This window comes from Dromaius novaehollandiae, chromosome 6, assembly GCF_036370855.1.
Source record: "Dromaius novaehollandiae isolate bDroNov1 chromosome 6, bDroNov1.hap1, whole genome shotgun sequence".
Classification (NCBI taxonomy): Eukaryota; Metazoa; Chordata; class Aves; order Casuariiformes; family Dromaiidae; genus Dromaius; species Dromaius novaehollandiae.
Genome location: NC_088103.1, coordinates 34408370 through 34435965, shown reverse-complemented (window position 1 = coordinate 34435965; position 27596 = coordinate 34408370). Strand labels below are relative to the sequence as shown.

At 45.5% G+C, this 27596-nt stretch overlaps 1 protein-coding gene across 2 annotated transcripts in view; it reads right to left on the bottom strand.

Moving 5' to 3' along the window:
- NEURL1 (neuralized E3 ubiquitin protein ligase 1) overlaps positions 1-27596 on the bottom strand; it is a 166913-nt gene that overhangs the window by 67537 nt on the left and 71780 nt on the right. Inside the window, exon 1 of one of the 2 annotated variants that reach the window (XM_026117435.2) lies at positions 25599-25760. The exons of the other annotated variant lie outside the window; for it this stretch is intronic. Within the exon in view, the coding sequence (XP_025973220.1) occupies positions 25599-25632 (34 nt within the window). The 5' untranslated portion in view covers positions 25633-25760. Of the gene's footprint in view, positions 1-25598; positions 25761-27596 lie in introns of those variants that run through there. 2 annotated transcript variants of the gene reach the window in all.

Here is a 27596-nt window from a genome sequence, read left to right as displayed (position 1 = left end):
CTCCTGCCTCTTCCCGCAGCCCACACAGGGCGTTTTGGAAGATGACCTGGAAAACTCTGCCACAGCCTCTTACGAAGAACTTCAGGAGGTCATCTATGAGTTATTTAACTACAGTCTGTCTAGCGCCCTGAAGAACAGAAGGTTACAACCCTTCCCGTATTGCTCTTTTTTCCAAGCCAGGATAACCCCAGATGCGTTGACTGTTACGACCCTTCTGGACTCCGCTAAGCTCCTGGCGTTAGCGATATCTTGTGCCGATGAGTTCCTCGGGCTTAATAGTATTTTGCAAAGGAGTTTCTCCTTTATCACTGTAACCGTGATGCCGCTCACTATTGCAGACGGTTACGAGCCAGAGCCAGCACAAGTGCTTGACTTAACTCCCTCCACTGCACCACCCCAGGTGGTTTCCCTCCGGCCTTTCAGGACAAGAGAGCTGACAGGGCTCTGTCAGAGCAAACCATCTCAGTCTGCCTTTTGCAGAAATGTCCCAGGCCACTAGCTCTCTCCACTGCTCATTTCTCAGCTGCCTCACTGTTTCGGCTCCGTCTTTTTTTTACGGGGAGAATGATTAAATGTAAATGTCCAGTGGACAAACTTACATTTCTAATTTTTCCAACTCCTCTAAAATATACATGAAATCAACCACCATTTCTGATATGTCACGTATCGATGAGATATAATCAATTATTTTTCATAATTTAAAGTCAAAGAATCCATAGTGAAGGAGGAAAAACTCTTTTCTGATAATGTCTAATTTTGTTTTTTCATCTGCCTCTCTCCCATAGTTTTCAAGGGTGCATATATGTGAAAGAGAAGGAGCTAACAGGGAATATACATTCATTTCATGCTATCTATGCTATCTGCCAGAAACAGCCTACATTAATTTCAGTGTCTGACTTCAAAAAATCAGGGCTGCGTGGAGGCAGTGAGATCCAGCTTAGCAGAACCGGTTGTGTGAAAAACAACACACAAAACCAAATAAAACCCCAATTCCAGCAAACGCTGCTGCCAGCTCCCATGCAGACCACTGTGTAACGGGACTCAGCCCGCCTTCAGCTCCACGCTGGGGATGAGGGCTGCTCTTGTCTACTGCCAGGTCAGGTACACACCTGGAAATCACCATCATTGCTTTGCCCTGGGTTTACCTTTGGTAATTTTGGCAAAGCTACTCTCGCTAAAATTGAGTTTAGTAGCTGGTCACACACAAACTGGTAAAATGGAAATACCCGCCTCTCTAGGAAATGGCAGCACTGTCAGAAACCTAAGATGCATACGCTTAGGTTTGCTGAAGTGGCAAAGAAACAGTTATCACGAGATAAAAGCAACGTCGTGGTGGTACTGATCCCCAGCGGAGGTGGTGGCAGAGCTGTCACCGCCGCCGCTCAGCACAGGGAAGAGCATGGGAACGGAAAACGTGCCGAATGCAAGGGGCGAGCGCAAGCCAAGCAGCCTTTTTCCAGCTGCTTCCAGCTACTGTCTAACACGGCGTGCTGTATTCCAGGGAGTGCTACCACCACGTTTAACTGCAAACCTCAAGCAGATTTTAAACACTTTCTGTGAAAAATCTTCAGTTTTCCACAGAAACACTTTGGCTGATAACAACAGCCAGGCCAAAAACTTCAGTGTGAACCCTAAGTGACTCGTATAAATGGAAAGATTTCAGTTATAAACATGCTGGAACAATCATATGGACTAAAAGCCAAAGGAAAACAAAGTGGACTCTCTTTCAGACCTGCTTTGAATCTGCGGTTTTAGGCTGAAGCCACTCAAACTCTGAGTTTTCATGATCTCCCCTTCATGTTTGCAAGCTACACCTTTCGATCCAGATCTGACCTCTGCAGCTCAAACCTTTTGCCAGCAGTAATCACCAAATCAAACTTCTGTAGCACAGAGACATGCACATTTTAACTTGTTTGCCTACCTCAGTGCTTTAATTTTACTGAATACCTTGGCTGTGATTTTAACAAGCGCCGCACCTCTCCACAGGACAATACGATGGCGCACTGCTGAGTGAGACTCGGGACGAAGACCATCGCAGCGCGCTGCCTGCAGGACGGGTGCCCCCGCAGCGCAGCTGAAACGCAGGGCGCTCCTGCCACGCGCTCCGCACAAACACAGGAACTTCCCGGGCCGATAACACGGGCGGGCAGGAGGCGCCCTCCCTGCTCCCAAACCACCTTACTCCGCAGCGATGCCCATATGATGCACACACTCAGGCAAGGGCTGGAAAAGGTCTTCTTTTGAGGGGGAAAAAAAAATTGCAGCTGAATGAAAAAAGGTTATGTGCCTTACAAATACCCTGGGGGAGTTACAAAGCAATGGGCCGAACATGAAGGCTGTCACTCAGCTCTCGCAGGGCAGCACGCCTGCTCCGGGAGGCGGAAACGCTGCGCAACTCAAGAACGGCGGCACAAACGCCTGCGGCTGGACTTCAGCAAGGAGAGGGACGCTTCAGAAGCACAAGCTTGTGAGCCTCATCACTGAGATTTGTTCACACTGAGACTTGACCCAGGCTCCAGTCTTCTCCCATTCCCTTATTTAAATTACTGAAAATTTTGACGTTCTCAGTCTTTGCTACCGGTAACACTGACATGATACATTTGGGGCTCTTGCAGTAGATATACAAATATTTTTCTTATGAGTTCAGCGAAACTCACAAACTCAGATTTTCAGTTGGCAAAACAGACAAAAGTCCTCTGATTTCAGGGGAACCATACAAGACTGAATTAACTGAGTCTCTCTCCCAGACACTCTCTCCCACAACCTGACTTATCAGTCACCTGCAAAGGAGAAGGAAAGCAACTGCTTAGAAATAAAATTTGCAAACAAACATTTGAAAGGCGGCTGACATCTGAGAGCTTGTTCAAGGGCACTGCAGGTTTCCCACTCCACAACACAGCTGTAAAACCAGTTGGGCAAAAACACGCCCCCCCCCCCGGCAAGCACAAGTTGCAACAATGCGCCAGGACCATGCAAACAACCAGTATCTCCCCATGGTCTCTTGCAAAAGTCACAAGATGACGACAGCCACAGAGCTATCCCTCTGTGTCACATCTAGAGAAATACCACAAATTTCCATATGGCTTTCTGGGTTTATGCTATGGTCCCAAAGAACAGCATCTGCTCACTCTCGTGGTTTTAAAGATTAGATAGACTTTCATTTTCAATTCACACCCAAATATAGTAATAGATGCTGTCTGAACCATTTGGTTTGGTAGGGGGCTTGAACCTGGAATGCAATCTGCCCCCTATTATCACAACCCCCAAGGAGGTCAACGTTGCCACTGTCCTACCTGTTCCCCAGCCACAAGCACATGGGCTGGATCCTCTGAAATATTTAGTAAGCCAAAGAGAAGGGGATGTCACGTGAATCACAACGTGCAGCACTCTGAGCCCCTCTGTCTTCAGTGTCCCACTCCCAAGCACATCGTTTTTGCAGCCCTGATTGTTCAAGAAAGAAGAATTTTGCCCCCAAAATGGCACACTTTTCCCTTCATGTATGTTAGCTGTCCCTGTTCTCTTGGATCTCGAGGCCTGAGCATGATCAGAGTGCTTTATAAAAGACAGCATGGGGGCACTGGATGTGCTCAGCTTAGCAAAAGGCATCCCAAAGCCTGTCAGGGGTTTTCATCAGAAGCGTTCATGCTCTGTGAAAATTAGACATAATCTTCAAGGCTCGAGATTTCTTAAATGCTGCAGAAAGTGATTGGATTTCACTTTCAAAAAAGACACTTTTTCCAGCTGAAGAAATCTTGATGGGCAACCTGTCAGAATACAGTCAAAACTCATTTCAGACTGAAAACTAACCGCAAAGTATTGAAGATAAACTTCACAGAGCATGTGAAACAAGTGGCATTCAGATTGAATGCAACCGAGAAGACGACTTCAAAATAGAGTCCAGGGACAGTCAAGCAGTGAGCAAGTGGGAAGGAAAAACCCACCTTCACCTGCGGAAGCAGAGGAGAGAGGATCTAGGTGTTGGTGGTAGAGGTGAGCGAGTCCTGCAGGCGAATTACAGTGAAAAGAATGGACAGGGCAAAACTTCACACTGTGAAAGGTGAAAAGGCTTTCAAAATATCCTGTTGCGATACATTATCAAAAGAGGCTGACAAAGAGCACTTTATCTATCAGGTGGCCCTACTGTAAATGCATTTAAAAGGACTCTGGGAAGGAAGGAAAAGAAACCACTTGTGCATGTGGGGAACACAAGGGAAGCCCTGCCCTGGGGATATGCACATGGTATATAGAAAACCTCTAGCCCTGAAAAAGTATGTACGTGTCTGTTTGAAAACTAGATGGTTACCAGTAGCATAGAGAGAAAAAAAATCAACTGTGAGCTGAATCCTCATAAGCTTGCCTGCTTTTTGAGTTGGTCCCATATTTTGGGGAATTATGACAGTGAAATACAGAAAGGATTGGTGTAACTAATTACACTGATCATTTTACTTTATTACTAAAGTTCAAAAGGAGAACAACAAATTCTACACAAACAATTCTACCACAACACACACTAGGCTTTGCAAATGAATTCTTGAAAGCACACTTCAAGATACAGTTTTCTAAAAATAACTATTAGCTTAACACCAATGGAAACACTAAAGGGGTTCCAAATCTCACATGCAGCCCAACCCAGGGCACTGTGCACAGGAGACAGAGAACTGGAAATTAATGTAAATGAAAAACGAGGGTTTCTTTATTGTTTTTTGCAAACACGTTTGCTGTTCTTGAAAGAATAAGTAATCACGTATCTCCAGTCTACACCCAACTCTCCCTCCACCTACTACTATGATAATGGCCCTACTTAGATTGCTGCCACCATCAGCTACCAATCTTCTCCTTACAAGGTGGCCAGGACACAAAGCTGTGCTCTTCCACAATGAAAAACTATAGCTTTGCAGGTGTAAGGGTGTGCAGTGATAGAAATGCAAAGGGTTAATTCTGGAGTATTAAATCCCCACTACCTGAAATTATGGAGCATTTTGGGTTAAACTTTAGTCAATTAGGGACTTATCTACGAGGTGGAGCTGAGCCAGCAGGTCAGATCTAGCATTCCCATCCAAGACTCCAAAACAAGTCAATGCCAAAATGTAACTTATTTTCATCTGTGCTATTTTAGCACTGAGGAGATGTCTCAAGAGAGTAGGTTCACACATAGTGTAAGATTTTCCACTTAAATTGCAAACTCAGAGACAAGAGACAGGTGCAGACCACATGTACATGAAAGGAGATAATATTAGCTGGGGTGGGGTTTGGATTTTTTTTTTTTTTTTTTTTTTTTAAGACAGACGTGTTTAAAGGAACAGATTTGAAAAACAACAAGGTAGCTTCACAGACATCTATGAGAAGGCCTTCCCAATGTAAAAAGTGGCCATCGGAAGCCGAGTTGACTGCAGGATGAGCCAAAATGGATCCATCTTTCAACACTGAACGATGGATGGCAGGGCATGGTTTGGCTGTGAGGAGCCTTAAAAGTGAAGGAGCTTGTTTTTCATTTCATAGAGCAAATAACACTGATAAAAGCGGTGTAAAAAGTGGCAGTAAGAACGGAAGGCAGAAAAACAGGTAAAAGAGCTGAAATCTGGAATAAATGCAAGCAAGGTAAGACTTTGCCAACGGCAGAAGAGATGGAAATTTGAGGTTTGCAGATGGTCGGGAAAGGCTAAGTCCTGAATATGAGATGCAGGCAGAATCTGCAAGACTGAGGACACTGATGTCTGCAAGTGGATTTAGCAAGATGGGCTCAAATAGCAAGACACTCCCATTTCCGCCATTGTCTTTCTGCTGTATTGGGATGCGCATTTGATCTCCAGCCTGTGCAGTGCAGTAGCTGCGGAGCGGATCTCCATCCTGCTCAGCCACTCCTCGTGCAGACGCAGTAACCTCTGGAAGAGGGCCAGGCAACAACCTGGGTGTGGAGAGGTTTTTTTTTTTTTTTTTAAGCAACCTCAGCTGAATCCAGGGAGTTACAAGTCCTTGGCTACAGTCTGGACGCAAGGCTTTATGAGGGCTTGCTTGAAGATGATGCTGAAGTTATGAGTATTAGTAAGAGGGCAGGACGGCGGTGATTTTTATAGAAGGTAAAAAAGGTGGTAAAAGAGCATAGGAGAGACAGGAGAATAAGAACTCTGCAGTTATATTAAGCCTGACTTGTTAGTAATGCTTTATTCTCCCCCCCCCCCAAAAAAAAACAAAAAAAACAAACAAAGAAACAAAGAAACCAAAATTTAGTTGGACCAAAACCAACTAAAGCATTGTAGAGGAGAGCTGAATCCGTGAGTTGTCTGCAGGGAGGTTATGCCTGAATTTGTGTTTCTGGCTGAAATTACCCAGAAATAAGGTGCAGAGACAAATGAGAAGAGGCTGCTGGGCAGAGCCCAGTGGAGCCTCTGCCAGAAGAGAGGAGGAAGGTGAGGAAGACCCTCAAAATGCTGGAGAGGTAAGAGAAGAGGAGAGCAGGGCAGGACCGCACTCAGGAAGCGTCCCCTCATGCACACACCACATCCAGCAAGCACAGCACAACTTACTGCACTGCAAGCACTTAAAATACCACGCACAGTGAGGATGGTTATTGTGCTCTTTCTCTGTGAAGAAAACATGGTATCAGAAGAGAGAGGTGTGAATATATATATTTCTATAGGCATATAAAGCTAAAATAAATGCTTAGAAGAAAACCCTTCCCTTTATAAATTAATTTTTAAACTTGACCTCTCCAGTAATGATGCCATGCAATCATTAACCGTCTCCTGCTCACCAATGAGGCGCTGTTTACTCAGGATCTCTCTCAGGCATTCGCTGCAATCCAGCCAACAGCGTGGCACGCCATGGCCGGCAGCTGCCGTCCTTGGTGGGGGGGGAGGCCGCAAGCGCTGCAGGATCCTTCCTTCGCCTCTCCCTGGGCAAATCCCCCACCGCCCGCTCCCGGGGCAGGCGCAGGTCCCACGGTACCATAAGTGCACTAAGTATATAAGCACAGCAAGTGCATAAGTAAGTGGCCATATGGTCCCATCTGCTGTGCAAGGAGAGGGGGGACAAGCAGTCCCCCCGGGAGGTGGCCGGCAGGAACGGGATGAACTGCCCGGGAACCGCAGCCCCCAGGGTCCAGCCAGGTCCTGGGACCCATGGAAAAGAGACCGGCAGCACAGGCTGCGCAGACCCGGCTGGCAGCAGCAGCCGCCTCTCCCCACGCTATTTTCTGGCAGCTCCCCTGAGCCATGCAGGCTGCAGGCGGGGGGGACTTGCATGTGCCATGCACTTATTTATTTTTGAGAGCAGCAAGGCACCTATCTCTTCTCTTTAGATCCTGGTGATTCTTTACTATCAGCAGCAAGGCACTGTAAGCTAGATGCAGTGAGTAGGCCATATGAAGATCAAAGGAAAAGAATTGTGCTCTGAAAGCATCCAAGATCCCTTTCTTGATTCTACAGGATTTTTGCTTTGCTGTGATCAGGTCAGGTCTGTCAGCAGTCTAATGAGAGATGTAAAAATGTATTTATGTTCCTAACAACAACAAAAAAAACCCCCACAAGATTAAGTCCAGTTCAGTTTAAGATCTACGGATGTTTTAAAAATTCTGTTTATCCTTCTCTCGTGGATGCATAGCACATTCAGACTTTATAAGACTACTGGTACCTCAGCTCAGAAATCTTATCCTTTGCTAATATCTGATGCTTCAGAGAAGGAAGAACAATTTGCATAGGATGAACGGCTAATCTGTCAGTGCTGTGGATGGAGGGAAAGAAGGAAGGAAAAATAAACTTTCCATGCTACCTCCTCAGTCCCCAGAGTCTGAGATCTGATAATCCTTATCTTCTCAAAGGGAAGTAGATACACTATTGGTCATAAGATTATGTATACTTTATAAAATAAGCTCAGAGTTATCTTTGCTTCTCTGACCTGCTCTGTTAATGAATTGCAGAGGCTGATCTGCAATCATCTATATGTAACAGTATTTCCCCTTATTTGTCCCAACTTTTCAGATTGGGAGTTTATCAGGGGGTGAGACCTTGTTCCCTTTATTAGTCACCTTCCATAACTTCTTTTCCAGGAATTGGTCACGTATCATAGTCTACCAGGGACAATGCAGTGAAATGTCCCATCTATCATAATTCCAGTTACTCATTTTCTTTGTATAGATCAGAACTATGCATAGGATACTAATCACATTTTACACGTGTTATTACCAAGTTCCTCCCAAGTTATAATAATGTAAATTAAGCCCAATTAGATATCACAGATACTTAACTAAAAACAGTGCTGCCAAGATTAGGGCCAATGGCACCTCTCTCTACGCTTTCTAAGAGCACCCATTCTCTAATGAACAGGGTAAGAGCAGCTTCTGCTCTCATCCGTGTCCTCTTGTGTGACTGTCAGCAACAGAGAGGAAGCCAAACGACAGCTCCTCATATGTTGCCCGAATAGCACATCCTTTAGCCACTGCCCAGCAGGAGCCCGGGCTGGATGGACCACCAGCCCGACCCAGGGGACACTGCTTACACTGTTCTGGTTGAAAGAAGAGTGTGAGTCACATACCTGATCATCAGTAATATCTCAGCAATTGCAGAGATGCTGTACAAATTCTCTAGGGGTCATGTTACATGCTTCACACAGCCGAAAGACACTTTTTTTCCAAGCACAAACATCACATCGGTTTTGGACCAACATTTCACCTCCACAAGTCTAGTATTTTCACTGTAGTCCTAACTGCACACGGTTTTTTCTCTTCCTCTCCTGCAATGCTGGGCACAGCTGTGATGAACGGCAAAACTGCTGCCCCAGAGGTAGCTGCATTTCATTGCCCAGTCAGCATTCAGCAGAGCAGTCCCTCTCAGAGGGTTAATGACAGTTCACGCTGCAAAAAGTAGCTACATAAAAGCAGAACCCACTGCAAATATTTTATGGCCATGTAGTATTTCCACGGACTACAAATCAATGTAAAAGATGTTTTCTTCAAGGGGCCTCATATAGACTGTGTTTTTAAAATGCATTCCCTCTGCTAAATATAAATCAGCAAGAGTTTTTGTTCTTCCAAAAGATTAACTAGTCTCAGTATTTTGGGATCTAATTCTGGAATACTTGTAGATGTGCCAGCATTCTCTTCCAATTTAAATACAGTTTAATGGAAAGTCTATCCTGGGCACATTTTCCATGTACAGTGAAATAGTTTGGAAGTCAAAATATTGAGAGTTCACCAAAAACAGGAGTTATCTATCAAAAGAGTAACCTATCAAGGATAAACTTCAGGTATTTGTCAGGAAGAGAGGGAAGGTGGAAGCAATGGAGACCGGGGGGGGGGGGGAAGCAAAACAAGCATGGCAGACACATGAAAACAGACATGTAGAACCAAATTCCAAGATATGGTAGGGAATGGTGTAATATGCATACTAAGCCATGGAAAGAAAATGCAAGACAGAAGCCAGCATTCTGAATTCAGGCCTCTGAGTTAATTCTGAATTACCCCTCTGTAAAATCAAAGATTTGCCTCTAGACTCAAGATGCTGAATTAAGCCCACAGCAGGCTATTGACACTGCATACTTACAATATAATGAGCTAAATCAGGATGCTATTCTTTAAAAACCCCCTCTATCACCAGTGGAAAGAGAGAGGGTTTTAAGAGGATAGTGAAGAGCACCCTGGAATTAGGCTTCTCCCAGTCACTAGCTGGAGAACCCTCTCCCACTTGCTGCCTCTCTTCCCAATGCACAAGAACATACATTAGGGAAGCAGAACATGGTGGCCAAAAATCTCCTGTTGTTTCTCACCTCAAAGACCCTAGGTGTCTTGTTCAGCACAGCTCTTTAGTCAGACACCACTTCTCTCAGGGAAGGACACAAGTCCCAGACCGCAAACACCTTCCTGCTTTGCTCTCTTTATATGTTTTGGTGCTGCCGAGTGTCTCTCCAGCAAGAAAAGTGAGCAATAACAGTTTGGAATAACACAGGCTCCCCAACATGGGCGAAAAAGCAGGAGTATCTCTGCAGGCACAAAATTTGCAGGAATGTGGTATGGATACTGAGCTTTTAAAGCTTGTTTGAAACTCTGGGGCAGAGAACAGAGGCTGCTGGCTGCCTTTAGAAAGAGCCTGAAAAACACCCTGAAAAACACCCCAAGAGAGGAAGGGCACCAACTCGACTCAGAGCCCAGCAAATGCTACAGCTGCACTAGCTGCAATATCCCTAAGATTATAGTGATTTAATCCTCAAATGCCATCAGTTCCTCAAGGCCACAAAAGGTTTAGAGACCAACCTGCTAGGTGATCTTCAGATCACAGCAAACCACACCTCCTTCCTCAAAGACCTCACTGGCTCAAACGTGCAGGGAATTCACCATTCAAACATGCTTGTTGGTGCCATCTCGCTGTGCTGACACACCTCAGTTATCCATCTCTGTGCCCAGCACAGATATGCCAGCACAGCCCCGATGTGCTCCTGCCTTACAACAGAAGATGCTCATAAGACACAATATTCCTCTTTCAATTCAGAAATATCTGTGACAGCTTTGGACTGAAGATGTGAAGTCTCAGGAGCCTTCACAGCCTTTTCTGCATTTTGCTGTTTGAATTTATTGCAAGAGTGATGTGTTAATGCCCTCACTGTAATTTAGCAACCTGATGGGCCAGAATAAATCTCAGAGCCTATTCTTTTACTTCTCCTCTAACCCACATGTACAGCATATATTATGTTTATCATTCAACACCACATACCATGAAGTTTTAAACTGTAATGCCATCTCTAAAGAATCTCAGGAAACAGTTTTTCTTCCTCTGTCATAGAAGACATTTGCACTTGGAGTGTTCCTTTTTTTCCTCTCCATTTAGAGTCACTTTGAGGTGCTGTGAAGTTGGGTCCTTTCTGTGTGTTAGTCTTGTTTAAAAAGGTAGTGCTCGAGTCATATTTATTGCACACACTTCCTCCTGAAATTTGCTATTTGCAGGGTTCTGGCGAGCATGCAGGCTCGAAGCAGCTCCTTACCCCATCCGTATTCAAAACTTAATGAGCACTTCTAAGATGTTGTGATTATTTTTCCAGAGCCCAAGCAGTGCTTCACACAGAGGTTCCCGTTCCACTGCTTTCGGTGTTTTACATGCTCCTCCTAAGCTGCTGCCTGCCCACAAGCATTTGAGAAAGCATTCAAAACCAAGAGCCAGAGCTGTTCTTCGTGCAGAGCAGCACCTGGTTGCACAGGGGACACTGCGAGGTGATGGGGTGGGAGAAGGACAGTGCCCAGACTGCCAAGGCTTCCCGCGATGGAGATCTTCGACCCCTCAGAGGAGACACCAAGACTGCTGCAATGCCTGTTCTGCAGCTGCATTTCTCTCATCCATCACAGCTCAGGGTCATCCTGCCTTATCCCCCAGAAGCCGCTTGAGCAAGCACTTAATTGTGTCTGTCTAAGGATAATGTTGATTAGCTACCTGAATGGGCCTGAGAGTCTTTTGCAAAAACCTTCTGGCGCTGATGTCTTAATATACAGATCGTTGCCTTTTGCTTTCTACAGCTTGGTGAAAAGAAACTGTCATGCAGTCTTTTATAGCTTTAATGTCTTTTTTTGGCCTCAGTTTTCTTTCCTTTCTGATCAACTGAAAACTCCCTTCTTCACCACAAGAAAATTGCACCGTTCACATTGCTGTTAGTCACTATAGCCTCAAAACTTTACATCCAGACTGGTCCCCCAAGAGATTTTCATTCAATATAAAGTTCAAAACAACCTTAAAGGGAGGTCCTTTATACATATACCTGCTACGGCTCTTCTGGCTGCAGAGTTTACACCTTTGCCTGTGAAGTGGAACCTGGCATCTCGTCACTAGCATACACAGAAAAAATGCACCTGAATTTTTGAAGTCTTGCTATAGTGTGTAGCACTGACATTGATTCCAGTGGCTTTTTTCCTGACTATGTGGGCAACAAATAAACACTTACAAATAAGTATAAGGTTATTACAGTTAACAACTTAGTGGGTACATGAAAATGTGCCTTTACTATTTGGCCACGTTCAACACCCTCTTAAATGTTTCAGGATTACAGAAACAATGTACTTCCTTAAAGTCCTCATCCACAATTTCAAAATGCAAATCCTCCTTTCTTCTGTCTCTCACCTCTCCCTCTGTCCATGAGCTCATCCAATTTTCCTTTAAGAAAATGCACAGAATACATGACCTTCCACTTTGCTTGGTTTGCCATCCCTTTCTCTCTGAAGTATCGTTATCATCCTACCTTGCCACAAGTATTAAAGTTTCTCAGGCACTTCCCTCACCTTATCCCAACACTAGATCTCTCTCACTTAATTTTACTCCCTTTTTAATTTCTCACACTCAAAATGGACATGTTTCATTTCTTCTAATTTGAGGAAAGAAAAGAAGAAGAAAGACAAAGAAAAGAAGAAGAAAGACAAAGAAAAGAAGAAAGAGAAAAGAAAAACACCCTCTCCTCAAACATAACAGGTCCTGGTGAGTAACTGAGGCTCCTCAACATCACGAAGTTATAAGCAGACGGTTGTATTTTGGTGGCACCCGCTAGTTAATCTGTAAAGCATTCCTGCAAAGTAACTTGCCCTGGGTACTAAGTGACGTTATACCATTTGATCACGGTTGGTCACCACAAATGGCATTTTTGAGACAAGTCACTTCAGGTACATAGCTGGGATTAAAAACACAGCAGCTCCAGCTCTGACTCCCACAGTCTAGCTATTCAACTTCCAGACTGTCTGATAGAGCTGGAAAGAGAGCAGAGAAATAAAACTGCCAATGGGACACAAACCCTGCCATCCAGCAACATCTTGCAATACAAACAGAAATGCTAACAGAGCACTTTTGTCCAGACCAGACAGCTCTCCAATAGCACTTAAAGTGTTAATCCACCACACGTGATTAAAATATTACTTCTTTCAGGCAACTGATTTAAGTACTGCTGAGACAAAACCAGGAGAATGGGCAACATTTCTCCCTTTGCACCAATGGATGGCCAAATTCTTGTGTATTCATTAATCTGTAATTTCTGTACTAAAATCATAATTGGTATTTAAATTACTAATGTTCACCTCTGTCTGCAGCATGTAACTTACACCAGATTAAACACCCTCTACCAGTACTTAGCCTTCTTTATTTTGCAAATCACCATCTAAATCTGGCCCATTCAATTCAAATATTAAGTTTAAGCAGGGAACTCCCACACAGCGAACAAAGCTACAGGGGGGAGGGAGATTCCTGTGTTTAGCTTAGCTCAAAATCTAAGCGGAACAAACAAATCTTGTAACAAAGATAAACAGCATCCCCGGCAGTTATTCCAAAGAAAAAGCATGAGTACTATTCCACCATCCTTCTTAGCAACTCCGATGCCAGACCCACAAAAGTTATTACTTAATGTTTTGCTATAAATAGCTGTTGGAGTAATCCATGCAGGAACTTGTTTTTCTTGGCGTCTTCTACAACAGGTCATCTAGTAAATGATCAAGGATGTTGAAACCTTATTGCCTAAGGACAAAGAGCATGTAAGATGATTTATTTCTTTAAAAGCGATCCTACCTGCTAGCCACTCCTGTGAGCTAAAGCTCACATAGAAGGAAGAGATGGTTCTTGTCCCAAACTGTTTACAATCTGCATATAAGAGAAGAAACAGTAAAGGGAGCAGAAGAGCAGGAAGAGAGGACTTTGGGGAAAGAGCAAGCAATGTTTATAAGCAAGACTAAGTTTTATATCAATTTCAGTTGCTTTGAAAGAATCTGTGAGGATATGTGCTATTTGACACACACAGCCGACCCGATTCCTCGCAGCAGAAGGCAGCAGGAGGTGACTCCAAATCCAAGCACTTCTCCCAGCACATGAAACTGCCCCAGTCCTGTGATTTGCATAGGCAAAAATACACTTCAAACTAGAAGCTCAAAATACTTTCATTTAAAGCCCTCAGAGAACACCTATAAACTTTCATGGTCATTTTCTTATGACTTGGTAACAGAGTTGACCTCGCAAGTCTTTGTAGAGGAGGTTACCCCAGTATTTCTTGTGGGAGGGCGTCCAAGAAGCCTTAGCTTGAGAACTGTGTTAACACCAACATGAGCAAGGTCTGCAGAAGTGACTAAATCTCCAGCAGTCTCATATTGCTGCTGCAAACTTACTCACGTGACTGTTCCTTACTCAGATGACTGATTAGCATTTACTCAGTTGGGTAACTTACAGCAGGTGACTTGGGATGAAAATCATGAAGACAGACAACTGCATTTCTAACTAGCTGAAGAAAGAGAAAAGCAAGCCAGCTTGGAATAGGAGCAACACACTGCTTGAAAATTCATGCAAAAAGACATTTTTACATATTGGGGTATTGATAAGAGTGGGAAGAGGAAGAAATGCGTTGTCATGTGCTTCAGAGCATTGTTCCAGATATAGCCACATTCGTGGCGTGACTGTCTTAAGGGACTTGGGTGAATAGGAAACAGATCTGAAACGCTTAGGCAGGTTATTCTCTTGGTGGAAGGACACATACAGTATTTCAGAAGAGAAAGGAGCATTTAGTGTGGAGCCCAATTCATTCATCCATTTTCCCCACTTTTTGTAAAGGTAAAAATTGTAGAAAATCCTTTAGTTCTTGTCCAGATAAGATGCATTTCTTCTGACAACAAAGACCACTGGGTATTTTTTTAGTACATAATTGTACCTGTTTTATAAGCCACAACTCTGAAGTTGCATAAATTCAAAACTGCTCTCAATCTTTATTTTTTCCAAGCATATGCACTGCGAAAGCACATCTCTTGCAAACTGAAGTTATTCTCCAGGTATCATGCTCATATTTACATTCTGTTACAGCTACCCTCATGATACTATACACCCACTCCTGGACCAGCTGAACGAGTAGTGCCAGGCATGCAGGTGCCAGAAAACTATTTCTGCCACACACAAAAGACCAAGCGGATGAAGTCTGCCCGTGAGGGTTCAGCCACAGATTTCCAGAAATGCAGGATTAAGAGAGGATGCAGTGTGTAGAGCGTCATGTACATACAGCCACTGAATCTCAAAAGATTACAATTATCATATGCTAAATAACTTCTCAATCTCCTTCAGGTAATTGCCTGAACACTGGAAAGTTTGAAGTCGTGATCAGCTCAGGATGGGGCGCGAGCTGTGAGTCCCCAGCGAGCAGCAACTGCAGTACTGCTTTGCTGAAGGAGGAGCCAGATCGGGAAGGTCTCAAACTGTGAAATACCTCATAAATGGGTAGAGAGAGCTCCGGGCGGTCACATTACAGATAATGGTATAGATACATCTTCCAGCGAAATGGCTGGGGTTACTTGAGCTCTGGTGAAAAGCATTTTAAGAACTACAGTCATCTCTTGCTGACATGCTGAGTGACTTTAGCACCCTTTCAAACTATTTGCATAACATTTGGAGGATATTTCTGTATATCATCCTTTTTACCATGGGAACAGATAGCCTGACTACTTTGTCCTTTGTATGTTAAATGCCAACGCACATCTCTTATCCCCTGGTGTGGGGGGAGACCTCTCTCCCTAGGGAGGATACAGGGAGCTGGAGTTGCTGGATCTCCATAACCACTTACAGCAGAAAATGGAAGGTGTCCTTTAGATCACTTTATACAGGTAGAAAACCACCTTAAGTGGGGGCATGGTGGTCTGCCATTAGGGCTTTCAGATCTTCCTGCTGAAGAGATAACTACTCAAAACACCATCTTAAATACTAAATTTATCAGGAATTGCACCTTTCTCTGTGCCAGGTGGGGAACTCATGACAGGCACTGAACCTAGATGAAGGTCTCACAACAGCATCAAACACAGAAAGGAGACAAAAATTATCCAGGAGCCTTGCCTCAGCCATGCCACTTGATCAAGGTCTCTTTGGTCGATTATGCAAAACTTCTGAGGAACAGAGGGATTGAAATCAGAAGGACAGTAACTTCTACCATGTAGGACCATGTACAATGCTACCACGTAGCAACTCCTACAATGCAATATGGACCAGTGTCCATCAGGACTCCTGCAACTGCACTCCCTTTAAATATATACCTTCACTCAGAACAGGAAAATAAAATGCAGCACGAATGATAGTATTTACAATGATTTCCTTCCCTTGGGAGCTGAAGAATGAGACAGCAGCTTTGAACTTGTTTAGGATAACCAGAAAATAAATTGAGCAAATTCCCTTTTCCAAGTTGCATGAAATTTACAGCATCAATCATGCCTTTGTAAAAGAAATTAGATTCTTAAGGCTCTATTTTATATTTGATAATCTGATTCTATTTGATGCGCAATAGCAGAAGTCATTTTGATCTAGGATGCTTCAGCATGTTGTGGGCACCTATTTATTTCTATTTTCTAGACAGCCTATTTTTTTCTTTTAACTTTTCTTAATCTCAGTCTCTTTATAAGCTAGCATCTTTTAACCTTTGAAAACGTCAATTCTTAACAATCCTTATGTCTTCAATCAGTCTCCCAACAGCCCTAAAGAAAAGTAAGTTTTTTTTTTTTAAAGTACTTTCAGTCAAGTCAGGGAATATTTAAGATGGACAGATCAGAGCTGAAACGGTGGCTTCCAAAAATAGCCCCCAAAAGCCCTTCCCTTCTGTCTCTTTATCCCCAAAAGCAAAGCCAGAGCCAATAGCACATTTCTGTATGTCTTCTGACCTGAAAGCCTGACCTGTGTCACAGAAATTGAAGTCAGGGTTCATTTCATTCCATAAGCTGTACTCCAAATGCCCATGCAACCTAGTTGCCATCTGGCAAGTTTTTAAACATTTAGGTTGTCCAAACAAGAAAAAGTAAAATCATGGAGACATTTTCCTTAAGCAAAGGAGTCTTCTTATTTTAAAGCAGCAACCAAGCCACTGCGTGTCGCATTTATGCCAGAGCTGTGATGAATGCCTGTTGAGCTGCAGCACACTAGCCACTTGCATTTTAAAAAGGAGATTGTCAAGCAACGTTAATTATTTGGGAGGTTTACGCTCCTAGAAACATAAACATTTCTTTTTTATACTGATCACATACTTTTTTTTCCACATGGTGCTTCCAGTGGAGGCTGAAATTAAAACGGCTTCTTTATGCGTCACAGTGTTGTTTATGGCTTAACACCCCCTCTACGCTTGCAAGCAGAAGGCAGCATCACACCGGGGCTCTGCACAGCATTTCCCCCATCCTAGCTTTGCAGTGCTCTCCCAGAAACCTCCCCTCACTGGGTGAGGTAGCTCTTTGGGGCTAAACCCCCCTCCTTGAGCCTTGGCTGATAACACAGGTCTAGGACTCGTTAAAGCCTGAGAATCACTTGAACTTGGTAAAGCAAGCAAAGAGCTCAGTTGCTAGGAGGCACCGCAGGGAACAGAAAAAGAATAGACTCCTGCAGGAGTCCGGGTTGAAGAAAACAGTCCCGCTAAGGGGCACCTCAGACCTGGGGCACGCGCTGCCCTCAGATGCCCCCAGGCTCCACGGATGCCACTGCTGAGGTTGCAGCCTTGAATCCTTAGCTCAGCCTAAGCCAGGCTACAAGCTTTACTGTTCCCGGAAAAACCCGTTGTCAGTCCTGGTCAGGTATCTCGCAACAGGTTCTGCTTTGACTGGCAAGTTTATTGACCAAAAACTTCTAACGCCACATTGGCGCAGTGCCACTTGGCTGCGATGTCAAGGTGTATCAGAAAGAAAATATGCAGCTGTTGTGCCTCTTTCTCCAGTGGGAAACCCCCTGGCTGAGGAGATAGTTGGTTTGCTCAAGACGACACAGCGGAGGCAGAAGCGTGCCAGCCCACCGGGTCACGTTGCCAACGACCAGCTCCAGAGAGCCGGCAGAGAACAGCAACATCCTCTTTCGGTTCACAGAAACGGCTGCTTCACAGTGAGAAACAATACTAAACTGTGCTGTTCCAAAACAGCGCCAAGGGTGATCTGTTCTGAATGGTACCCATGGACGGTGTCAGCTAGAGAAGGTTTCATGCAACTGCAGCAAAGCAACCAAAGGCTTTATTTGCAGTGACCCTAAGGCTGGCGTTTCTAGAAGCCACATTTAGCTCTCTGCACGTTGGTTCTGTGTGCCTTCTCATCAGGGCTCTGTGTGCTTTCCTCCCTAAGAATTTCTCTCCAAAGGCAGTCAAAGAAAGGAACAGCCCCTGCTATCCAGGCAATTTTTATATTTATTTTATATTTATATCCATCCTGGCTGGGTCAGGTGGTGGGTCCCTTTTTCTTCTCTGGCCTTCGTGTACAAAGTCTACTGTGAGCAACTTCTTGAGCCCTGGTGGCTCAAGTGAATGAGGCCTCTTCATCAAAGCACACAGCAGCAGTGCTTTTAGCACAGCAGCACGTAAAACAGTGTGCCTAGGAAGGTCTATCCTGCTTGGACCAGCCTCACACAGCCAGGCTATGCACAACTGCTTTATTATGAACAACGTGACTTGTAAGGTGGGACAGATTCAGACCTTGGATACTTAGCACTACTTGACCTCTGACGTTTCCCCTCTGTATTAGGGTCCACTCACTAGTGTAGGCAGAAAAGGATGTAAATTGTCCCACAAAAAGAAGCTGACTTTTATAGCAAGTGACCTTGGTTTATCCTGAAAGTTTCTCTTACAAAAATGATTTTAACATAAAGGAAAGAGGGCCAGAACTCCAGATTTCTGCTGACACAGGCCGTTTGGAGGGAAGGCAAACAGGATCACACAATTTACAGTCTATATAACATTAGCTAATGAATATGCTTTTGACCTTTTTTACTACTTCCCCCTTTTCTTTAAAATAAAAGCACCGTCAGCGTTTTCAGGGGGAAAAAGAAGATGTTCATGCTTCTGATCAATTATGTCCCTCTCTGAGCCCACCCCTCTTTGCTGTGCCATCAGACACATGGTAGACTAGCTCAGATAGATAAACCGAAGAAGCCCCATCAACTGTAGTCATCCTGAATGTTATTTTTAATGCCAACGAATTAGTGTCCCTTCGAGAGGCAATCAAGGATAAAGTCACGGAACAGAAACACCAGCAAGACTAACTTGACGAGCTACAGAGAAGGCGGCTCTGACTCATCTTGGACCAGCTTCTCTCAAATAAATTTTGCTTTCAAAGCAAATGCTGTGATTTGGAGGAGGAGAAAAACAAATGGACAGCGACACTAATGGAGATCAACCCTAGAGCAAAATACACTTATAGGCAGGACTGTAGCATATGCTCAGATCACGGGTGCACATATCATGAGGCTCGTGGCTGGCAGGCGCTCCGTTCATTTAGCCGCTATAGGTCAGGACTGAGCCTAAGAGACAAGATCTCTCTTGACCTTCAGCTCAGCATCCTGCTGTGCAAACAGCAACCCATGCTGGTTCCCTAGGGCAGTCAACCAGGATCAATTCTTTGCTTTGCTTTCACTTTCCAAGAAACTCCCCTTTCTTTATGGCTATTTTTTTTTTTTAGACAGATCTAAATTCTGCCCTCAGTACATATGGACCTCATTAATGTGAAATATTTTACTAAAATAAAAACAGGTCTATCAATTTTGAGAGTATACCTCTAAATATCTTCTCCCCTAATCCCTGCTAGATATCAGCAACAGTAAAAGTATTCGTTTCACAAATTTGATTTTATGTCTTAATGACATGAATCTTCCGCTCTGGGAGTAGTTTTGATTAAGCATGCAAATGCCTCCCTAGAACACATCAGGTGACCCTCAAAATCATCCTGAAGGGACATCTGCTACCCCAAGATTAATGGAATGACAGCAAAATATATCATCAATAATTCTTAACAAAATAGGAATTAAGTAAGAAGCAGGTATCAGAAAGATCACTTTCATGTAGGACGGGAGAATGAGTCGAAGAGGAGACAAGTCACACAAAATCTGAACAACGACATTCAGTCCCTAGGTCCCATCAGAACAGAGTATCAAAAGGACATGGAAAACATAATTGTGAGAGTGCCATGAAAGCAAAGGACAAAATTAGGAGAGAGATGCTCTTTGCTCTCACCACTTACAGCACGACCCTTACCTTACAGTCAAATATTGCCACACCTAATGAACGAAACCCACTTGTTTTTCAAAATAAATACACAGTTTCAAATACAAATATTTTACCCATAAGGACTATATATATGTATATATACACACATACATATGGAGGTAGTACACACATTTTCAAAAGTATTGTCAACAGTCAACAGTTTACCACCAGCCACCTCAGGACATTTGAATGAGACCCACAGGTCAGAGGCATGAACTGAAATAATCTCTGGGAGCCCCACTTTTAGCAAATGCCAACACTGCTTTGGCACTATGCCCAGGGTCTTCTGCACCAGTTAATCCAACCCTGAGCAGGATTAGAGCCACACACACACTTGCATGCGCGCGCACACACACACTCACTCTTCAGGGCTATTACCAACCCTGCTGAAAGGGGGGTGAGTTTAGAAAAAGCTTTTTCTCCCCAGTCACGTACTGGGTCTCAATGAGCAACTGTGTAGCAGAACATGGGAAAAGCTATATTCTTCCCCTAGGGAAGCTGATCTAACTATCAGTCACTTCATCAAGTGTGAAAGCCAGGTAAGTCACCCCAAAACTTTGACAATGATTTAGAGATACACAAATACAAAATTATACTAATCTGTAAAGAAATCTCCCCAACAATTGCTGTTGTCTCCATTTTTCATTATTGCTTTTTCTTATTTCTTCTGGGATATTTGCAATTTTAGTTAGTTATAAGAAGCCGGAAATTCCTAAACTTGAAGATGTGTATAAGAGTGTGCATTGGAGTATAATTCTGTTAAGTGGTATTAACTGCAAGGGTGAACTGCAATAGCCAGGTTACTGTAGTATTGGCAATGAATATACAGAGCAGAAAACAAAGCATGGGGCCGACTGATGAATTTGCATGTAGATACACCATTCACTATGCTACAAGGAATTAAGAGAAAGATAAAAACAGAGCTCTATTGTGCAAAGCAAGAATAAATGAAGTGGCATACTGTAGCTGTTTTACATTAGCGAAATGGCCCCCACCCTCTCCTGTCCCCCAAAGCCTAGCAGCAACAGCTCAGCAGCTCCAGCTGGGGCTGGTGCCTTCCCCTCACCACCCACGTATCCTGCACCTCTCGGGCAGCACCTGCAAGCGAGGGCCACAAACCGTCCCGCGAAAGCAAAACGCGGAAAAAGGACAACACCGCCTTTCACGCCTGCTTTGCATAGGCATAAGTGACCAGCCAGGTGCAGGCAAAACTATGGAAAAATAAGATCCCGAGGACATGGAAAAGGCAACCAGACCACTAGCCAAAACTCTTCATTACCCCACAGCGTCGATGGAGCGCTGCTACACAAAACCTCCGGCTTCCTACTCCCTTCACACAGCACAACTACGGCTGTACTGCACAGCGGGACTTACACATGTGCAGTAAGGGGAAAACCTGGCCCCACACAATACTTGTGCATAGCTGTAGACGCACCACACACAGACACAAGAGCCGTTATTTATACTGCATCCACAACTTACAGAGCACCTTTCACTGCAAGAAGCTTAAGATCTCACCTGCTCAAACTGGAAATTACAGCTGTCAATCACTACTGCTTCCCAGGCAAAAGAGCCAGTGCATTCTCACTAGGGACTTTTTTGCAATTACATCAATGCCATACAATTACAGTTTGGAAAACGTGACACAAGACCCCTTTTTCTCCTGCTCCTCGCAGAAATTATTCCATTGTGTAACACTGATAAATGCCTGTGACATGTGAGTAATTAAACAAAAATAAAGCAAAGCCCTGCAATGAGGGACCTATTAGCGACTATGGCTTATAAGTGGAAAGGCATTGAGCAAATGCGCAGGCATGCACACACGCACATCCCCTGCACATGATTTCATCTACTATAGACACTCAGAGTGCTTTTGGCTAGCTAGAAGAGATGCATACATGTTAATCACTAACCTCTGCACATATCCATACACTGAATTCCTTTCTCAGCACAGCACAGTGGGGTAGCTTCCTTGGCTAAAGCGTGGCTTTTTGTTAGTGTTATTGTGAGTAAAAGAGGAAAAAAAATAGAGTTTTGGCGTGTTTTTCCTGGCCAAGAACTCCTGGATTTGGCCCCTAAAACTAAGAAATCAGCATTTCACTCATAGCCAAAAGGAAGAATTAAAAAGGAAAATAGCAAGTAACAGTTGAACCAACTACATAATAAGACTGTACTTATGATGAGATAGGTATCTATGAGAGATAAGTTTCCTGCATGAGTAGTTAGCAAGTACTGTTTGATGTGAATTTTTAGTACGTCCTGCGTGTTACAGCAATACCATAGTATGGAGTCATTCTCAAAGAAGCTAGCCTGAGCGAGCCACATGCCAAATCTCCAATCATACGAACATTTCCTGTTTAAAATACTGTTAAAATAAACATAGATGTGACTTTTCACGCAGCATGTAAACATCCTGTCTATCAAGGTTGCGTTACCTTTGAACTTCCTACTTCGACTTGCCTTCCCCTTGCCCAGAGGGAACTGAAAAGCACACCAAGGACTTTTGTGCATGTGGGTTGGAAAAGGGAAGAGAAACGGAGACCGTCCCGCTGCCCCGGAGCGTGCAGGGCGCCTGATGGGAGCTGCGTGCGGACGCCTGGGCAATGCACAGCATCGCGCAGAGAAGCAGAGTGACCGGCTCGCGTGTCCCCCACGTGGCACAAGCACTTTGGGATTCGTTTGCTAGTGAGGAACTAAGTCAGATGTCTCTTCTGGGGAGCTCGGGCTACTCCTGCTTTGCTGCCTCCAGCTCACAGCCCCTTTCTCCTCCAAGTCCCACCGGGCAGGAAACTTCCCTGCAGGAGACCCTGGGCACCGGTCAGCCCCGGCCAACTTTGTCACTGGGACATGCTAGCACGGCTTCTCCTCCTGCCCTGTCAACATATCAGTGCGAAAGCAGCGTTTCCAGCCAAAATCCTCCCTAGCCTCCCAGGAGGAGCCTGTGCACGCCAGTGTGCATGCATCTTCCCAAGTGACTCAAATACTGTATCTGCAGAGTCTTTTTGCCCAGTCAGCAGCACAGGTGCTGGGATATTCCTCTTCCCTCAGTCACAGGCAGAGCACCCTCGAGCGTGACATCTCTCCCGGCCTCAGCTTTTCCCAGCGCACAGTGGGATGCTATGACTTCTCTGCCCCACGGGAGCGTTACGCAGCTCACTTCGCCGTTTGCAAGCAGATTTGTGCATAGAAGAGGTTAAAACGAAGCCAGGTGCTCTTCATCAGGACAGTCTGTATGTGATTGCACTTGACTATTACAAACCTCTGCCCTCGCTTCAGGGCACCCCCAGCTGTCGAACATCCCTGTGCTGCCTTTCTGCTTTTTGAAAGGGCTCCTCCATCATTAGCCTGTTCGGAAGCTTTTATCTGATGTACTTTTTGGACCCAGCCAAGGTCGGCATCGGCTGCATGTCCCCCATCGTGCCCTGTCGGCCAGCCCTGGGACAGGACACGGGGACTCAGCCTCCCCGCTCAGGCCAGGCACCGCGGGGAAACACGCCCCCGCGTTACCCGGGGTGGCCGATGCCCCTGCACCAGCTCAGCAAAAGTGACAAAGGCACAAGCCAATGCAGTTTCCCCCCACCTTTAAGATAATTTTCAATGAGGTTAAATTATTGAGGTGCTTTTGAAAATCCCAGCCCAGCCTTTCAACGCAGAGAGGACACGGGAAATACCAGCCTGGAGGAAACTCATTTGTGCTTTACCTGTGCTTTCTGCAAACAAAGGACATCAGCCCCCAGGGCTGTCAGCACAACTCCTTTCGTTATCATTACATTCATTCTTAATTATCCTTCAGAGAAATGGATAAGGTTTCAGTTCTCTTTTCTCAGTTATTTTGGGACACCTCCGAAATAGAAGTATGCAACAGAAAGATGGAACTAAAGGAACGGTAGCCACAGAGAAACCACAAGTGCAGATGCAGTCTACTTTTGCTAAGTGTTCTTGGTTGCATGACTTTTTATTATTTATTTTTAAATATAATGCTTGCCCATTTTTTTAAAAAGCATTGCTGTGCTAAGCACAGCCGCGTATCACCTTTGATTAAACACAGCCTGTAGCCCTAGCTCTATATAAAGAGGTAAATTAGACAGAGATAATTACTCACATCTCCTCATTAGTTTCCATCTCCTAACAAAATAAAATTAGGAAGAACTGCGTTCACTGGAGTAGAATCGCAGAAAGGCAGAACTTGCAGGACTACGGCATAGTGCAGCGTTGGCTGCAGACAGGAGAAATCAGTAGGAGTGCCAAGTCCCTGGCACACACAGGGAACACACACAGCTATTATTTTTTCCCACCCAGGTTTTTCAAATTCATTCAGGGAATGCTTGACCAAAGAGAAAGTTCAAAGGGAAAAGGGCACCTATAAGGACAAGGCAACAGCCAAAACATCTCTTTTCTTATGTTGAACCAAGAGAGTTGTTATTCTGCATATTGAACTTGTATTGTGAGATTAGCAAAGAAATAATAAGGTCAGCCCAGGGGTGAAACTTCAGAATATGAATGATGAAGAAATAAAGATCTCTATAGAGACATCCTTGCTACATACAGTTAGAGAGAGATTCACCTAAATATATGTACTTCCTATGTCCACTTGTCCCTTAAATTACGGGGTTTGGACTTGGTGAAAAAGATGACAAAAATCAGGAACACACAAATGCTCACAGCCAAAGCGTACACCTCCTGTACCTCTATTCAGAGAAAGCATGCGAGATACTCCATGCTCACATAATGCTTTAGCTGCATATTTCATACCCGTGTTTACTGTGGTAACAAGGAAGTGTCTCTTGAAATGACATTCAAGCTGCTCTGAACATGCAGAACATTTACTATGTCCAAAGCTAAACTGAACCTGCCCAAGCGACAGGCAATTATTAATTATTATATTATTTTATTAATATTATATTAATTATTATATATATTAATATATAATATTAATGAGTGCAATATTCTCACAGAAGTACTTATGGCTTGAGGTTTAGGCACATGAAGACATGGCTCGTTTTATATATTATCTATAGACCCTAATTTTGCTTTAATGCTGGTCTGTGCAAGATTTTCCAGTGCAAGATTTTCCAGTGTCTTTCCAACCCCCCCCCCACACACACACCTTTAACACCACCCAGCCAAGGCATACAGCACGCAGTACCTAACGGATTTAGCTTAGTCTAAAAATCAGGCAACTCAAGCCAACATTCATTTCAAACGGTATCGATTTTAAAACGAAATACAACAGAATTTACGTTGAAGAGAAACTGATGGTTGAAAGAAAAAAATAACAAGGCAATTGCTCCAGAGCCTTAGGAAGCTCCCTTGCACTAAAACCTTTATCAGCGTTTATCGGCTTTTTCCTGGTAGCAGCTGACAGCCGTCGGCGCGCAGTTACTTTCTGTTTGCCCGTGACATCCTGCAGCGCTGGCCAGCGCTGCCCGGCTGTTTGTCCCCTAGTCCGCGCTGGGTAGCGAGGGGGCGTGCGGAACCGGACAGGACACGCACACCCCAGACCTTAAGGATCATCCCTCAAAACGCGCTTTTGCAAGGAACCAAGGAGCAGGGAAAAAAGCCAAATGCGAGGGGAGACTGCAGCGCCTGGGGCTGCACCCCCCTTCCCGGCCGCCCCGCCGCCCCCTTACCGTGCCGCGCGCTCCTCGCCACCTGGCCGCCCATGGCACCCACGCGCCCCCCGGCACCGCGTCCGCGCAGGAGCCGCTGCCCCGCGCAGGCAGCGCCCGCCCGCTCCGCCCGCCGCACCGGCAGCGGGATCTGTCATGTTTATTTACATAAGAAGGAGGAGACTGCGCGGGGGCCCGAAACAGCTCGCGACGCGCTCGGAGATGCGGCGTGTCCCCCCCGCACGCACCCTCCGCACACGCTGCCCACGACCTGCGGAAGCGCGGCCCCGCGGAGCAAAACGCAGGGCACAAAGGTTTCTTTTTTAATCATCATTTTCTCAGCGGCGAGTCCTTTTGCCGCCTGCGCAGCGGTTCCGCTGCAGATCAACCTCGCGGAAGCGCGTGCAACGCTACGGTAGCGTTGTGCTGGTGAAGGGGGCCGTTTGCCTGGCTGCAAACCCAGCGGTACCCTGCTTCTAAGCAACCTCCAGAACAAAGCACGAGGTATTGCCAACTTCGCTGCAAACTGCAAGAACTTATTTATAAATCAAACTGCTTTGGCCACTGCAAACTTTGGCTACACAGTGCTTTGGTCTCCTAGGGCAAAGCCCTGGAATGGCAAAAAAGTGGGAAAAAAAAGGCGGGGGGGGGGTGAAATTGTCACCAGACATCGCTGCACCAGAGTCTTCCACCAGCCTCTGCTGGTTAATTATTAATTATTTAATTGCAAAGAAGAAGTGCTTGAAATGCAGAGTGGTTCTCCCCAGACTGTAATAATAAAACCATTACCCCCCGTAAACTCTTTTGTGAGCGGCTCGCCTGCGCAGCTCGGACGCAATGCTTCCTGCTCTCCAGTCCATTACCCCGGCTGATGGATGAGGGCGAGCGCGGGGCTGCGGAGGGAGGCGTGGGGCGTGCGGGGAGGGCACCGCTCGGCCGGCCCGCTACGCGCCTCGCCAGGGCGCTCTCCCTCCGCGCTGTGCCCCGCGCCGCGCACCCCTTCCCGCCCTGTGGCTCCCTGTCCGCTGCTCTAAAGGTAAATTAACTCGCGCCAGGGGTCTCCAGCCTTGCTGGGTCACAACTCGCTCATGCATCTTAACGCTACGCCGCAGCCGCTCTGCAGAGGAGCGGGAGTCAAGCACATCCAGCCTCGAGCCCAGCTCTGCCGCCCAACTCTTACCATGGCGATGGGCAATTCCTGCCATCTCACTGCCTCGATTCTCTCACCTGGGAACCGGCAAGCAAGGTTTCTCTCACCAGTGTGGTGAGGGTTATTGCTTAGGAGGGTTGGGCACTGAGGGAGCTCAGCGCTTCTGGAGGAGAAAAAAAACACCCAAAAAACAAAACAAGAAAACACACACACAATGGCAAAAAAGCCCCAAACCAAAAAGCACGGTCAGTATGTTTGTACTACAGCTGTGAAAATGAGAAACGCTGTGCCCCGAGCAGTTCAAGCTTGCTAGAAGAGCGCCTCCCAAGCCTACGGATTGGTAGCCAGACGCCACCGCAGATGTTCTCCGTTAGCAGAGGCCCCACTCACGCCCGGCCTCCTCTGCCCATCCGAGGTGACACTCACAGCCGGCCCCGGCGCCAAAAAAGAAGCTTTTCCCTAGATAAGCAGCACACCAGCAGCCCTGAGCTCCTCCCTGCTCAAAGTCACACTCTGCAGATCTTACGGCAGCTTCTTGGCAGAAGAATCCTTTTCTCTTCTTTTTTTTCCCTCCTTTCCCTCCCAGCTGATGCTGCATTTCTGGCAGCAGCGCGGGAGCAGGCCCACAGCAGCGGGGCTGTGCTGGGGCAGATGGGCCCGAGGGCGCTCGACCCAGGCGCTGCACCGCGCCGGCTCGTCACGGCACCCAACCCTGCCCAAACCCTTGGGAGCCTACGACAGCCGCAAGGACGTTTCTGGTTCAACTCCTCACCGTTTGGGCCGATGGCAAAGGGACCACTTACTCCACAAACACAGTCACACCGAGGAACGAAGCCTTATGTAGACATTCAACCTGCAATTTTCTCCCT